Consider the following 17,533-nt stretch of genomic DNA (forward strand, 5'->3'; position numbering starts at 1 on the left):
ACCCTTTGGAAACCCAGTGATGGGATGTACCCTTCAGATAAGGTGTATATCCTGGTATAAATCTTACTTTCATATTGCCCCATCCTTGGGCTTATTAGGCCCAAGGGAAGTACTGACCCCCCCCCCCCCACCCCACCGCTACGCTACCTGAAAATTCCAAACTAAGTTACCACATTTTACCGTATATTCTTTATTTTATTCGAGTTTACTACTCTGTTTCATTCACTGCAGACCATATGCCTTGACCATTAACATAAATGTATGATAGACACCCCAGTATGGTGCATTTAAAAGGGCTTTTTTTCTAAAATGGTATCTCTTTTTTTTTTGTGCTGTTGAGTTTGCAGGCCAGTAACGGGTGTTGTGAACTTCCTACCTCTTTTTCCCAGGAGAGAGTTTTGAGAAAATAAACTTTTTGTTTTTTGTATCTGTGACCCATCTGTTCTTGTCCCACTATTGCCTAGGTAATCTACATCCTGAAGTGAAATGTCAGCCCACCTTGTATCTGGGGGTTACCAGGGGTCAGGGGCATGCTACAGGAGTATATAGTCAGGTTACTACCGTAAATGTTTTGGAGCACAAACATTGTCCCTGACATAGTATTACAAACCAAAGTAATGGAAATATGGAAATATTGGTAGCTACAATGATAAAGATGTTTTATGGACATGTGACTTTGGGCCCCCAGATAAAAAAAAACGATTTCATTTGAAGAAACAAGGTGATGGCTGGGTAATCCTTGCAGCTTCATGGGAAGTTTGGCCACTTATTATTATAATACAGGATTTATATAGTGCCAACAGTTTGTGCAGTGCTTTACAACATGAGGTCAGACAGTACAGTTACAATCCAATTTAATACAGGAGGAATCAGAGGGCGCTGCTCATTAGAGCTTACAATCTATGAGGGAGCACATATCACTAAAGCCCCATACACACTATCAGATTTTCTGCTGATTTTTGTCTTCAGATTTACCAAAACCATATAATATGAGGTCAAACCTTAGGAGCTTCAATGCGTATGCAATCAGGCAGGCCCTTACACTACATGGTTTTGGTAAATCTGAAGATGAAAATCTTCAGAAAATCAGTGTGTATGGGGCTTTAGAGTACCTGTAAAGCATAATGCCTTAGTACATACACTCACTGGCCACTTTATTAGGTACACCTTTCAATTGCTTGGTAAAAGATATTGCTAATCGGTCAATCACATGGCAACAACTCAATTAATTTAGGCATCTATACGTGGTAAAGACAACTTACTGAAGTTCAAACCAAGCATCGGAATGGGAAGAAAGGGGATTTGAGTGACTTTGAACAAGGCATGGTTGATGGTGCCAGACAGGCTGGTCTGAGTATTTCAAAAACTGCTTATCTACTAGGATTTTCACACACAAACACCTCTAGGGTATACAGAGAATGGTGCAAAAAAAGAAAATATCCAGAGAGCGGCAGCTGTGTGGATGAAAATGCCTTGTTGATTTCAGAGGTCAGAGTAGATTTGACAGACTGGTTTGAGATGATAGAAAGGCATCAGTAACTCAAATAACCACTAGTTACAACCAAGGTATGCAGAATACCATCTCTGAATGCACAACACATTGAACCTTGAAGCAGATGGGCTACAGCAGCATAACACCACACCGGGTGCCACTTCTGTCAGCTTATAACAGGTAACTGAGGCTGCAATTCACACAGGCTCACCAAAATTGGACAATAGAATATTGGAAAAACGTTCCCTGATCTAATGAGTCTCAATTTAAGCTGCGACATTCAGATGGTAGGGTCAGAATTTGGTGTAAACAACATGAAAGCATTGATCCATCTCTAACAGTTCAGGCTGGTGACTTAGTCGGTGGTGGGCAAGTCCATTCGTTCGGAAGGTCTGTCGGAACTCCTCCAAAAGTTCCTCGGGAAGACTGTTGGATCTAGTGTGCCGGAAAGTCTGGTTGTGTGTACGCGGCATAAGAGTTATTATGGGAAGAATGTGTTTCCACTGATGCTTTATCACCAAGGCTTGTAGGAGTTGTTTGTAAGTTGGATGTTTGTAACTAGGAGACTGTCTGTATTGAGTATTGTTGCTGCCCATGTCTGTCCCTTTATGACTACAGTGTACCCATCTTCTGATGCACCATATCACAAAGCTCAAATCACCTCACCACTGTTTTTTTGAACATGACAATGAGTTTACTATACTCCAGTGGCCTCCACAGTCACCAGATCGCAATCTAACAGAGTACCTTTGGGATGTGGTGGAATGGGAGATTTGGATCATGGATGTGCAGCTGACAAATATGCAACGAGGAATATTTCCAACACCTTGTTGAATTTATGCCATGAAGAATTAAGGCAGTTCTGAAGGCAAAAGGGAGTCCAACCCGATACTAGCCAGGTGTACCTAATAAAGTGGCTGGTGAGTGTATTTTGCAGTCTTTTAGGGGAGGTTATGGCATCTTCCTATTTTTGCTTTGTCTGTTAACTTACGTCCAATTTTAATATTTGTATCTTTGTAATTTACACCACTGATTTGAATAACAAATATGAAAGCAATTAATTTCCAAGTAATATACATAGTTTGTTTTTGTCATGAAAACCAAATATGGAATCCTTTTACATGTACAACATGAGCTGAACCATTGAACATAATAAAATGATGATATGTCTACATCACCATTTATTTTATTACATTATTTAGGGTTTGATGTTGCTAATATAAAAGGATATCACCATTTATTTTGCACATACTATAACTGCCCGAGTTGGGTAAAACAGTTCAATGACCAGATATAATATAACATGTTAGGTCCATTTCCTTACCTTAATCCTTTTACCTATTGTATTTTGTAAACTTCCCTTTAACCTTTTATCCACCATTATTATGTCCTCTTGATCCACAAAGGACACAAACCTGAGTTCCTGGCATGACTACATTACAGAGACAAACAGAAAAATGATGAAAGAATTACAAGATTTGCATTACATTATGTTTTATGAATCATGACATAACAGCTCATAGGAGAGCTAAAAGCACACAAATATACAAAATGATGTAAAACATAGCAAGAGCACAACTAATTATCCAATAGATCCATAGTTACATAGTTAGTACGGTTGAATAAAGACACCAGTCCATCCAGTTCAACCTGAGTGAGTGTCTACAATTGTCCCTATCCCTGTACATTGCACACTCACATTGGCCCCTACCCTCAAGGAGCCCACAATCCAAGGTCCCCATTCATATACTAGGGTCAATTATGGACAGAAGCCAATTAACCTACCTGCATGTCTTTGGTCTGTGGGAGGAAACCGAAGTACCTGGAGGAAACCCACGCAGGCACAGGGAGAACATGTAAACTCCAGGCAGGTAGTGTCGTGGTTGGGATTCAAACCAGCGACCCTTTTTACTGCTAGGTGAGAGTGCTACCCACTACACCACTGTGCCACCCTAAGTATATCCATAATATACTACAATGACAACCTGTATGTATTATAATGGTAGGAGCTACAGCACGTCCCTAGAGCATTTCCAAAGAGCAAAATTCTGTATCTGAGTCAAGCTGCAGAAAAAGAGAGTGGGTTAAATATTATCTTTTAATTGTATGGCCTGGCCTACAGTAGATAACAAGTCATATGATTTTGTTGGTCTGAGGGCAAAAGTAATTGTTAAAAAAAAAGTTTAGTTGCAAAGTTTTTATTTTATCGAACTGCATATTTAGCTGCCAGGATGCTGGAGCTGGTTTATTTTTGCACAGGAAGGATTGGTCTGTGGTATAGAGGAAAACTGAGCATTCAAATAAGGGGTTACATTTACATTAAGGTGGATTAGTGTGAGGGTTAAAGAGGAAGTAAACCTTGATGGGTTTACTTCCTCTTTCATTCCCTGCAAAGGCAAAGCATAATGGACTACTATGCATCGCATAGTAGCCCATTATGTGTCACTTACCTGACACAGGAGCCAGCGATGTCACCGCTGTCCCCTGTAGTCCGGCGCATCCATCTTTTCGGTGGGGTCTCGCAGCTCTGCCGCTGTCATTCGGCGGAGCCGCGATGACGTCACTCCCGCGCATGCGCACGGGAGCCGACACGCGCGGCAGCTCCGTTGTTGGAAATGCCGCGCTCAGTGCGCCTGCGCGCCGCTGTCTATGGCGCATGCGCCGTAGACAGCGGTGCCTGTCTTCAGGCAAATATCTCCTAAACCGTATAGGTTTAGGAGATATTTCTTGGACCTACAGGTAAGCCTTAATCTAGGCTTACCTGTAGGTCAAAGTGGTTTGTAAGGGTTTACAACCACTTTAAAGGGAGGTGCAATGTGAAGGTTAGTGTAGGAGTTAGAGTTATTGTAGCGTAAAAGGTGGTGTTGGGGTGTTAGGATTATTAGGAGATATAGTATGATGAGAATTAGTGTTAGAGAAAATGTGGGGGTTACAGGCAGGGTTCGTGCAAGGGTTAGAGTGAAGACTAGTGTTAGGGTCCTAGTTACGAAGGGATATAGAGTCAGTGCTAGGGTAATGGGAATTTTTTTTTTTAGTTGCGTTGTTTACTGTGAGGGTAATGTCACGTACACATGATCAGACTTTCCGGCGGACCAGAGTCCGTCGGACAATTCGATCGTGTGTGGGCTCCAGCAGACTTTTTCTTCCCAAAAGTCTGGCGGACCTAGAAATAAGACTGGCTTTCAAATTTGTCGTGTGTGGGCAAGTCCATTCGTTTGAAAGTCCGGCGGACCTCAGCTGCAAAGTCCGGCGGATTGTCCGCCGGAAAGTCAAATCGTGTGTACGTGGCATTAATGATAGGACTAATGGGAAGATAGTATAACCACCTTAGCTCCGGAAAGGTTTACCCCCCTTCATGACCAGGCCATTTTTTGCGATATGACACTGCGTTACTTTAACTAACAATAGTGCGGGCGTTCAAAACTCAAATAAAATGTATGTACTTTTTTCCCACAAATAGAGCTTTCTTTTGGTGGTATTTGATCACCTCTATGATTTTTTGTGCTATAAACAAAAAAAGGCCCAACAATTTTGAGAAACAAAAAACAATATTTTTTACCTTCTGCTATAAAACACATTGCAAGCAGTTAAAGGTTCATTTTTTGGGTCATTATTATTATACAGGACTTATATAGCGCCAACAGTTTGTGCAGTGCTTTACAACATGAGGGCAAACAGTACAGTTACAATACAATTTAAAGTGATTGTAAAGCCTCATTTTTTTTCTATAAAAATAACAAACATGTTATACTTATCTCCTTTGTTGCAGTGAATTTGCACAGGGCAGCCTGGATCCTCCTCTTCTTGGGTCTCTCTTCTGTGCCCCTGGCCCCTCCCCCCTGTTGAGTGCCCCCACAGCAGGCAGCTTGCTATGGGGGCACCTGAGCTGAGTCACAGCTCCCCATTCAGACACAGAGCCGCGGCCTGGCAGGCCCCCTCTTCCTCCTGATTGGCTGACTGACTTTGAGTGATGGGAGCCGCTGCTGTGTCTTAGCCAATCAGGACAGCCGAGACACTTGTGGACATAGCTGGACAGAGATGGAGCTCGGGTAAGTATAAGGGGGGCTGCTGCACACAGAAGGCTTTTTATCTTAATGTATAGAATGCATTAACCTCTTCCCGCCCGCCCTATAGCCGAATGACGACCGTAGAGCAGGCGCTTTCGTCCGGGAGGCCGTCCCTGGACGTCCTGTTGTTTAGTGTGCACCCACCCATGCCCTCCGAATGCCTAGCACACGCGATGGAATGAGATGCGTCTCTTGGATAATACAGATATGTGGGTTATATTTTTGCAGGGATTTAAATACTAAGGACCTCTTCATGGCCGAGTTGAGACCCCGGACATTCCAGGAGATAATGGATATATCAGCCATCAGAGAGTACACTCAGGGAGCACGCCCCGATCCACAGGTCCCCGACCCCCATCCGGCCCCCAGCAGGGAGGCCACTCAGTGAGAAGGCCCATGAAACTCCCACCCAGGGCACCCCAAAAGGGGGAAAAAAACCACCATGCCATGCCAAGTAGGAGACCCAGCATATTACCCATAGACATAAAGCAACTCCAGCACCAACAACAACAAAAAATAGAAACAGTTAGAACTCCCCATCCGCAACGGCGGAAGTAAACTCCCCCCCCACCCCACACCCTCCCCCAAACCTGGGGATGTATCATACCCCCGAAAAAAAACATGTGAACTATAGTAAGGGACGTGTACACAGAGCTAGAGGTATCGCCCAACGGACACCAAAGAGCACCAGAGATGCTGGAAAAATGAGTCAAGCTATCTCCTAGCTGCAGCTAGGGGCACCAACATAGTTTCATAACATTAAAAAAAAGGGAAAAAAATAAAAAATAAATTTGGAAAAAAGAGCAGTTTGTAAGAAAGTCCTGCCCCCTGGGGGGGGTCTGTCAGCTCATTTCAGGGCAAAAGAGAAGCACAACCTAACGGGAGAGGGTTGTTACAGTAAGCATGCCCACCCGACACAAAACCACCAACCTTCCCCACATAAACCCATGTCTCAGGCCGCAGTCTCGCTGCCACCCGTGTTCACAAGTGGAGAGCCAGGGTTAGAACCAGAGTAAATGTTCAGCAATAGTACAGAGGCACATTCTGAGACGACAGTACTAAGCGACCCCAGTCAAAACCTCCAGTCAAATCCCCCCCAGTAGGGCTAAGCAGGCAAAAAGTCATTATCCCATGATCCAAAAGGTGGAAAAACAGTCTCGGGGGTCACCGAGGACCGACCCCCCGCGTAGGCCAAGGAAAACAAACAGGTTACCGGTGAGTTAACGATGAGGAGGCAAGGATTCCAGCCAGGCCGCAGCCTCCCGCGGGTTAGTGAAGAACCTGGTGGCTTCTCCGTCCTGCACCCTCAGTCTGGCCGGGAATAGAACACTGTACTTGATATTGCGTGCCCGCAAACCCACCTTCACCTGGTCAAAGGATCTGCGCAGCTTTTGAGTTTCCAAGGAATAGTCCGGGAACAGCATTACGGTGGCGTTCTGGTAGCGCAAGTCTCCCACTCTGCGAGCAGCCCGCAGGGCCTCGTCTCTGTCCCTAAAATTCAGTAACCGGAAGATCAAAGTACGCGGCCTCGCACCAGGAGGCCCAGGCGCAGGGGGGACACGGTGGGCACGCTCCACCGTAAAGTATGGGGAGAATTGCGCCTCAGGTAACAGATTCCTCAGCAGATCTTCAACGAAGGACGTCGGGTTCTTGCCCTCCGCTCCCTCAGGCAGGCCGACGACGCAGAGATTGTTCCTCCGATTCCTATTCTCCGCGTCGTCGACTTTGTATTCCAGCGCCCGAACCCGCGTGTGTAACGAGCGGATCGAATCCGCGTGCTCGGCAGTAAGGTCCTCCGTTCTCCCCACACGCTGCTCGGCTTCGGACACACGCGAGCGCAGCTTGTCAAGATCCTGGCGGACGAGGCCGACGTCCAGCTGCACAGCCTCAATTTTGTTGGTTAGAGTAGCTTGGCACGTTGCAATGGCCGCCATCACTTCACGGAAGCCTAGGCCTTCGTCCTCCGCCTGCCCGCCCATGTCCGTCTGAGAGGCCATATTGCACACTCTCGCAGGGGGGATCACCTCTCGGGGGGCCGCCACCGGGGTCTGGTCCGGGAAATGAAGCCGCTTTCCCCTCTGTTTCGTTCTAGAGGACATCCGGAGCCCAGGTAAGCTTTAAGTGCCCGGAAATCACAGCAGGAGCGCCCAAACAGGATAAATCGCCAGCAGAGCTCTAGCACCCACAACCTCTCAGGTCGCCATCTTGGACACGCCCAATGACGTCCTGTTGTTTACTTCCGCAATGCGCGCCGACCCGGGCGCGCATCGGGGAAGTTCTGTGCTGCCCATGTCCCTCGGACACAGCCAGTCACAGATCGCTGTAAACGGCCAATCACAGCGGCCGTTTACAGCGCGACCGGCGTGTCCAATGTGAGATGATCTTATATGTAAACATATGAGATCATCTCTCAGCGCCGCTCTCCCTCCTCACACAGACAGCGTGTGAGAGGGGAGAGATGAACGGCTGCAGCGGCCGTAAGTGTAAAAAAAAAAAAAAGTTTAAAAAAGTGCCATCCGCCCCAGTGCCATCCTCCCCCAGTGCCATCCGCCCCAGTGCCATCCTCTCCCAGTGCCATCCTGCCCCAGTGTCATCCTGCCCCAGTGCCATCCGCCCCAGTGCCATCCACCCCAGTGCCATCCACCCCAGTGCTACCTGCCCCCAGTGCCACCTGTTAGTGCTATCTGTCCCCAGTGCCACCTGTTAGTGCTATCTGTCCCCAATGCCACCTGTTGTCAGTGCCATTTGTCCCCAGTGCCATCTGTCATCAGTGCCACGTATAAGTGCCATCTACCATCAGTGCCACGTGTCAACAGTGCCACATAGTGCCATCTGTCATCAGTGCCACATTAGTGCCATCTGTCATCAGTGCCACGTCTCAGTGCCATTTGTCATCAGTGCCACCTGTCAGTGTCACGTGTCATCTGTTGTCAGTGTCACGTGTCATCAATGCCACTTATCAGTGCCACCTGTCATCAGTGTCATGCGTCATCGGTGCCACGTATTAGTGCCATCTGTCATTGGTGGCACGTATTAGTGCCACGTATTAGTGCCATCTGTCATCAGTGCCATGTATTAGTGCCACGTGTCATCAGTGCCACGTATAAGTGCCACGTGTCATCAGTGCCACGTATAAGTGCCATCTGTCATCAGTGCCACATATTAGTGCCATCTGTCATCAGTGCCACGTATAAGTGTCATCATTGCTATGTATCAGTGCCATCTGTCATCAGTGCCACGTGTCATTGTCCTGGTGCTCCAGGGCCTTCAAAAGTGTAATAGGTAGTCAACAAGTTAGATGTGTAATTTATGCTCCTAGAACACCTGATGGCGCTCCCTGCATGTTGGGTCTCTCTATGTGGTCAGGCTGTGAAAAAGTCCCACACATGTGGTATTGTAATACTCAGGAGGAGTAGCATAATTTTTTTGGGGGTGTCATTTGTGGTATACACATGCCATGTGAGAGAAATAACCTATTACAATGACAATTTTGTGGAAAAAAATTTAAAAAAATTAAAAATCTTAATTTTGCAAAGAATTGTGGGAAAAAAATGACAACATCAAAAAGCTCACCATGCCTCTTACTAAATACCTTGGAATGTCTACTTTCCAAAAAGGGGTCATTTGGGGGGTATTTATACTTTCCTGGCTTGTTCGGGTCACAAGAAGCGAGATAGGCCACCAGTACATCAGATGTGATTAATTTTGTGCGATTCGCACCACAGCTTGTAGACTCTCTAACTTTCACAAAGACCAAATAATATCCACTAATTTGGGTTATTTTTACCAAAGATATGTAGCAGTATAAATTGTGACCAAAATTTATGAAGAAAAATTAATAATTTGCATAATTCTGTCACAGAAACAAAGAAATATGCGTTTTTTTTCAAAATTTTCGGTCTTTTTTCATTTATAGCGCAAAAAATAAAAACCCCAGAGGTGATCAAATACCACCAAAAGAAAGCTCTATTTGTGGGGAAAAAAGGACAAAAAATTCATTTGGATACAGTGTTGCATGACTGAGTAATTGTCATTCAAAATGTGAGAGCACCGAAAGCTGAAAATTGGTCTGGGCAGGAAGGGTGTTTAAGTGCCCAGTAAGCAAGTGGTTAAGATAAAAAACCCTTTTGACTTTACAACCCCTTTAATACGGGAGGAATTGTTACAGCAAAGGTTAGTGTTTGGCCGCGTACACACGGGCGGACTGTCTGACGGACTTGGTCCGCTGAAACGTGTTTCAGCGGACAGTCCGCTCGTGTGTGGGCTTCAGCGGACTTTTTCAGCGGACAGTCTGGCAGACTAAGTCTTTCGGAATTTCCGTAATATTGTCCGTCCAACTTTGGTTTCAGCGGACAGTCCGCTCGTGTGTAGGCAAGTTGGACGGACTAAGTATGGCGCATGCTCAGAAAGGATTTACACGGCCGAAGGTTGCATTGCAGTGTATTGGACATCGTATTTCTAGTCCCGTCGTACGTGCTGTACACGTCATCGCGCAAGCTTTCAGCGGACTGTCTGTTCATCGTGTGTGGTCAAGTCCGTTCATTCAAAAGTAGGACGGACTGTCTGTCGGATTGTCTGATGGACTTAGTTGGCCAGACAGTCCACCCGTGTGTACGCGGCCTTAGATATACAAGGATGACTGGCATGATTGTAAGTGTTAGGCCGCGTACACACGGGCGGACTGTCTGGCCAACTAAGTCCGTCAGACAATCCAACAGACAGTCCGTCCTACTTTTGAATGAACGGACTTGACCACACACGATGAACAGACAGTCCGCTGAAAGCTTGCGCGATGACGTGTACAGCACGTACGACGGGACTAGAAATACGACGTCCAATACACTGCAATGCAACCTTCGGCCGTGTAAATCCTTTCTGAGCATGCGCCATACTTAGTCCGTCCAACTTGCCTACACACGAGCGGACTGTCCGCTGAAACTAAAGTTGGACGGACAATATTACGGAAATTCCGAAAGACTTAGTCCGCCAGACTGTCCGCTGAAAAAGTCCGCTGAAGCCCACACACGAGCGGACTGTCCGCTGAAACACGTTTCAGCGGACCAAGTCTGTCAGACAGTCCGCCCGTGTGTACGCGGCCTTAGGCATACAGGAAGTAATAGTGTGAGGTATAGGGGGGGGGCTTGTGTCAGAATTACAAGGACTAGAGTTAGTGCAGTGCGGGGAACCTTAATATAGGGCTTTGCTTCTATCTTTACACTGAAAACTACCAGCATTTTCACTACAGAGCTTAGAGCTAATATATTGAATAACTTATATATAACTCATTGGCATAGATAACATTAAGGTAAATCATATTCCTGTTCAATGTTCAGTATGAAGAAATGAGAATCATAGTATTACATGAATCTGTGAATAAATACAAAACAATGTTACCGTCAGAATACAGGGCCCGGGAATCTCCTCGTATTTCTGCTCATCGTAGTATCTCTGACCCGATGTAGCGCTGCAGCAGCCTTTCCAGTACAGGCTAATCATACAATCAATCACTACTGTTGCCTAAATAAATAATCAATAGATAAACATAATAACACTTCTTTTCTACTCTTTGTTTACATGATACTAACATATACAACAGCAATATACAGTCCAGAGAAATCACAAAACATATAAGTATTACTATAATTTACCAAAAAACATTACCCTGTTTCCCCGAAAATAAGACCTAGCGTGATTGTCAGTGATGGCTGCAATATAAGCCTTACCCCCTCAAAAAAAACCCTAGTTCTTATCTTGTCTTATTTTCAGGGTAGGGCTTATTTTCGGGGAAACAGGGTAGCAGATGCCCACAGGAACTTATAATTATCAATTAAAGTAAAACTAAAGCCAAAACTTTTTGCTTTGAAAAGAAAGGCAAAGGGACTAAACAGTTGTAGAGATATTATTTTTGCCCATATTTAAGGACGTTTTTCTTTACTTTTTGTTATGTCACAGAGAGGAATTGAAAAGAATCTCTTTGCCCCCTTTTTTAAACAATATATATTTATTAAATTTGCACACATAGAACACAGGGTAGAGTCCCTTTTTGGCACGTTTATTAGTACAGTGCTCTGAGGTTAGAAGCCCTGTCTGCTATTTGTTTCCATACTTGTCCTGATGGGGAGATTTTTTACCTCCTTTGTGTCACGCTACAGCAGGGGTGCTCAACCCATGGCCGAACGATGCCCTCTGATGTGGCCTGTGACCTCAAACCAGGAAAGTGCATGTTCATGCTCTGGAATGCTGGGTCGGCAAGGCCAGATAGCGATCAACGGGTTGCTGAACCACTACCACCACTACCCCAGAGCATCAAAGTGCATGAAGCTGGTGCCAGCAGTGGAGGAAGCAGGCGGCCTTGGAGAGAAATCAGGAGCTGCCTAAGCTGTTGCTTCCTCTGTAGCGCCAGGCCCAGCCCCACGTGCAGTCATGCCAAGAGTACTTCATCTGGGACCTTTCTAGCAGCAATGGAGAGCGATGTTAGCAGAAGCTGGAAGAGGAAAAGGTCCATGTATTTAACATCACAGACATTGCACTTTTGCAATGGGCATATAAGCACTTATAAAAAGGGTTATTGGACCGCTTTTACACTGATCTGCTGGTGCAGCTTTCTTGCGGGTTAGCTGCACTGAGCCATAGACTTCTGTTACATCCTGCAGCTTTGGTGTGCTTTCTGAAAATGCACCACACCCACAAGGTGTAATAGAAGTCTATGCCTCACTGCAACTTATTCATAGGAAAGTCATAGGTGCAACGCGCTGCACCGGTGTAAAAGCAACCTTATAGGGGGCACAGGACAGTAAGGGCTCATTTACATTTGTGTTGTTTTTTTTTTGGGGGGGGGGGGGGGTAAAACCACATAATACATTGTGGCCCACAACCATCTTCCAAATCACTCAAGTGACCCTCACTCTTCCAAGAGGTTGAGCACCCCTGTTCTACAGGATGTAGAGAATGCGCTCACTGGAAAGAGTATGCACTTACATTTTATTTTCCAAAAATGTTAAAAGTATTTAGGTAAACAATGAGATACAAAATAATAAGTACAATAAAATCTTAGATTGCAAGCATAATTCGTTCCATAAACATGTTTGTAATCCAAACCACTTGTATATCAAAGCAAATTTCCCCATAAGAAATGATGGAAACTGAAATGATTCTTTCCACAACCATTTATTCATAAGTACTTCAGTTTATAGTCCATATAAAAAGAAATACAACTCACCAATCCAAAGTAAGAAAGATAGGAACCAATGAATAATACCAATTCAAACCAACTGAACTGCCCCCCCTAGAAAGAGATGATATGAACAAAAATAAATAAAAATATACTGCACTACATTATATATATATATATATATATATATATATATATATTGAATTATACCGTATATGTTATTGCACTTGATGCAATGGTTTTAGATATTAAAAGTAACGTGAAACCACACTTTTCTTATAAATGACTGCAAAACATAACACTGAAATAGTGTAATAAACATTAGAAGCTGTATTTATTGCCGTTACTAATTTTGCTCTGCTACTCATGTGCAGGATTTTTAAGCTAAACTTCAGGCAGATAATAAAACACCTATTAATGTAGTTATATGTGCTTTAAAAATTACTAAATCAATTTTAAGTACAACTAGTATAATTAGCTGAATCTGGCTTTATATTAGCCTCCTGTAACCCCTGTACAGCAGCTTACAGATTAAGAAAGGGAGTGCAAAATTAGAAGCCAGTTGTTTATTCTGAATTGCCAATTAACTGTCAAGGAACATTCAGACAAGAGGAAAAAGCTTAATGGAAATATTTGCTCATTGTCTTTGTAGAACTATAGGTACCTCTGACAGGGGCGTCGGGAGGGGGTGGCTGGGGGGGGGCTGAAGCCTCCGAATGGTACCATGAAAAGCCCAGAGTTTCGCCCAGTTATTTTAAAATGATTAGTCCCGAGTTCTCTATGAAAGTGCAGTGCCACACTGCGCTGAGCAAGGATGAGCGAGCACAAAGTCTGGTCACGTGGGCGGTGGCACCTAATTCCGAGTGACCGAGTCTATTGGATGTCACACGATCCCGTCTGCGATCCCAGCATTGGATCAGTGAGACGTCCATCATAAGCGCCGCGCTGCCATGGCCTGATGGACATCATACTGGTCCAATGAATGCCAGGATCGAGGGACGTGTGACGTCATTATAGGCACACGGCCGGCCCGGAGAGACACACTGCATCTGCGCATGGCCACGGCGGGATGAAAAGCGTGCGCTTGCACTTGAGTCTTGAGGACCGATCTGACCCTGAGCGGCGAGCACGGTCGAGTGACATAGCAGGTCCCGTCTTCTGGGGCCTGCAGTGCCTATGATGGACATCCCACGGGGCCAATGCCAGGACTGCGGGACATGTGACGTCCATCATAGGCGCTGTAGGCTCCAGAAGGTGGGAATTACAATGTGGCCGCCACGCCATGTCACTACGAGATCCCCACTCGGCTCTCCTCTCTTGTGATGGCTCTGGTTGCCTGGAGTCACCAGTGGAGTGCCTGCTGCAGTGCTGTCTAGTCCAGTGTTTCTCAACCTTTTTTCAGTCAAGGCACCCTTTAAAATTATGGACAATCTTGAGGCACCCTCCAAAATTATTGACAGTCTTGGGGCACCCTTTAAAATTATGGACAGTCTTGGGGCACCCCATTCTAAAATATAAAAAATATTCTAATCTTACATAATGCAGCAACATCTACACACGTAGGAGTCCCAATGTTAGAGGTGCAAACTGGTATTGACAAGTATTCCAATGTTTCTCTTCTTCCTCAGTTTTTCTCCATCACTCAGCTAATGTGACCCCAAAGCTGATGGAGAGGTGCAAGGCAGGGTCAAACAAGGATGCTATACAGGCATACCCCAAAGTGCAAAATCAGGCTCACTTCTGCATAGAAACCAGTGAGCTTCCACGTTTTATTACCAAAGCTTAATTAAACAAGCTGGGGTTAGAAGCTCATTGGTTTCTATGCAGAAGTGAGCCTGATTTTGCACTTTCTAGCTTTAGTAAATAAACCCCATTGTGTACTTAAAACCCCATTGTGTACAGGCGGCTGACATCCTCCTTATTAACTGATGATGCCATTGGTCGTTAGGAGGTCGGCAGCCAGAAGGTCATAATGCTGAACAATGAAAACCTGTGGCTTTGTGTAATTAAAAGGCAGGCTTCATCCACCCGCCGCTTTGTATAATATTTTTGGGAAATTTTTAGGCATTCTGCCAAGGCACCCCTGAAGAAACGTAACCCAAAAAAAGAACCGCGCTGTCCTAAGGGTGAGCTTAGGGTGTGTGCTTCCCCTATAAGGAATGTGAACATATAAAAATTAAAATACGTCATCAAATAATTACCGTATATACTCGAGTATAAGCCGAGATTTTCAGCCTCTTTTTTGAGGCTGAAAGTGCCCCCCTCGGCTTATACTCGAGTCATCGCTGTCTGCCCGCTCGATCAGCGTGTCGAGCAGACAGACAGCGGCCATTCTATTCAAAAGCCGCGCCTCCGGCTCCGCCTTCGCCTGTGATAGGCGGAACACTGAATTTCCCAGCAGCCTGTGTTCCGCCTATCACGGACATCGTATCATCCTCGTACTACGGACGAGGATGATACGATGTCTGTGATAGGCGGAACACAGGCTGCTGGGAAATTCAGTGTTCCGCCTATCACAGGCGAAGGCGGCGGCGCAGCTTTTGAATTTTACAATGGCCGCCGACGAAGAGGGCACGGGACGGAGGCAAGGCAAGGCACGGCACGGCACGGGACGGGACGGGACGGGACGGGACGGAGCCAAGGCAAGGCACGACACGGGACGGATGCAAGGCACGGCACGGGACGGAGGCAAGGAGGCAAGGCACGGGACGGAGGCTCGGGACAAAGGCTCGGGACACAGGTAGGCTGGACACACACACACACACACACACACACACACACACACACAGGGATGGATGGAGACACACACACACAGGGATGGATGGAGACACACACACACAGGGATGGATGGATGGATGGATGGAGACACACACACACAGGGATGGATGGATGGATGGATGGAGACACACACACACAGGGATGGATGGACGGACACACAGGGATGGACGGACACACAGGGATGGACGGACACACAGGGATGGACGGACACACAGGGATGGACGGACACACAGGGATGGACGGACACACACACAGGGATGGACAGGCATGTCTCACCCTCGGCTTATACACGAGTCAATAAGTTTGCCAGTTTTTTTGGGGGTAAATTGGGGGCCTCGGCTTATATTCGGGTCGGCCTATACTCGAGTATATACGGTATATCAATACCCCATACCTAAAGAAAAATTTCAGTGTTACAATCATGATCATAAATGTGCATTAACAACAATAACACATCTTTAAATATGTTATAAATGCTGCAAAATTACAACATCTACACCCTTATCACAATGTGTGCAAAACAGTGATTTAACTACATAAAAAATGAGCTAAAAAGCTCTCAATAGTAAGGTGTCCAATTTTCTAATTAAAGTGTCCAATTTTCAAATTAAAGAAAAATCCATAAAAAACTCTAGAACCACCACGTGTCAGATGTAAAATATATCAACTCTCCGTATCCTGTTCGAAGTCTCGACATATATTATAGTGCACCACCACCGAAAGTGAGGATTGGCTCCTTACCAAATATCTCTAAACAATACGCTCTATAAGGTCAGGCCAAGCTGCGTGCATCCCTCACTCGTCCGCAGGTTCCGCCCATAAGCCAAATCACATTTCAGTCAGGCTCCAATGATTTTACAATGCATGGTCCACCATAAGAAGGGGGAGAAAAAAGCGCTCCAAATAGTGTAAAAACTTTTATTTAAAAATAGATGAAATAAAATAAGAAATGCACTTACAAAAGTACTGCAAAGTTAGGCATATTCTATATATTCATATGCCTAACTTTGCAGTACTTTTGTAAGTGCATTTCTTATTTTATTTCATCTATTTTTAAATAAACGTTTATCCAACAACACGGTCCTATCGGACATTGTCCATCGGAATGTCCGACCGTGTGTACAAGGGCTTATATTATATATAACAGCGTAAACTGTTGGGGCTATATAAATCCTGTATAGTAATAATAGCTATGTAAAACTATACTGTTTAAAATCCAGTAATACACTGTCTCGCCATGCTCTTCACATGCTCAGTTGCTCTCTATTTTTAGGCACTGTGCTGAATTTGTAAAAGCCAATTATCTGGCAGCCTAAATATTTACTGCTGTTCAGGTGCTCTGGGATTCAGCAATATGGCAACCTCCAGGAAGAAAAAACTGAAATAATGCTGGAGGCAATTTACAGCACAATCTAATTTTGGTAGCATAATTATTAATGTGTAAAATTATTATGTTCCTTGCTAAAGAACATTGTTTTTATCAAGTGGTTATGGGTAAAGTTCTTTTTTTAAGAACATATAAAAAATAAAATAAAAAATGCAGTTCTTCTGACTGCTTGAATTTTTTGGATAGAAAACCCTGCGCAGTAATCGTGATGCATCGCAAAATCAAATCACAGACAAGATAATTGTGATCTAATCAAACCGTGAGGCCTGTGAAGATGCGCACCCCTAGAAAAGAGGCTCCAGGGTCAGGTCTTACAATCTAATGACGCGTACACACGACCGGACTATCCGGTGGACTTCAAAACGAGCGGATCTGCCCACACACGACCGGACTTTTCCGGCAGACTAGGTGCAGCAGACAAACCGCCAGACTATGGCCGGACTTTTGAAATGAACGGACTTGCCCACACACGGAGGAAAGTCTGTTCATTTTGAATGCGGCTCCAGGTAGCTGGGACTAGCGAAGGAAGTCAATGTCGCCGCCTTTGGTGGCGAGATTGACGCGTCGCTGGCCCGTCACCTGGTATGGACTTAAAGGGGAAGCCCTACACTGAAAAAACAGCGTGGGAGTCCCCCCCA

General features: G+C 45.2%; 1 protein-coding gene across 1 annotated transcript in view; it reads right to left on the reverse strand.

The window, feature by feature from the left end:
* Positions 1-17,533, reverse strand: part of P2RX7 (purinergic receptor P2X 7) — a 107,508-nt gene that overhangs the window by 10,798 nt on the left and 79,177 nt on the right. Inside the window, exons 10-12 of the mRNA XM_077461989.1 lie at positions 12,779-12,844; positions 10,954-11,076; positions 2,817-2,924 (exon numbers count right to left, since the gene is read on the reverse strand). Coding sequence (XP_077318115.1) covers positions 2,817-2,924; positions 10,954-11,076; positions 12,779-12,844 — 297 coding nt within the window. The remainder of the gene's footprint in view (positions 1-2,816; positions 2,925-10,953; positions 11,077-12,778; positions 12,845-17,533) is intronic.

The sequence above is a fragment of the Lithobates pipiens genome, unplaced genomic scaffold (assembly GCF_037356315.1).
Source record: "Lithobates pipiens isolate NorthernLeopardFrog02 unplaced genomic scaffold, aLitPip1_a1.2 Scaffold_3, whole genome shotgun sequence".
NCBI lineage: Eukaryota > Metazoa > Chordata > Amphibia > Anura > Ranidae > Lithobates > Lithobates pipiens.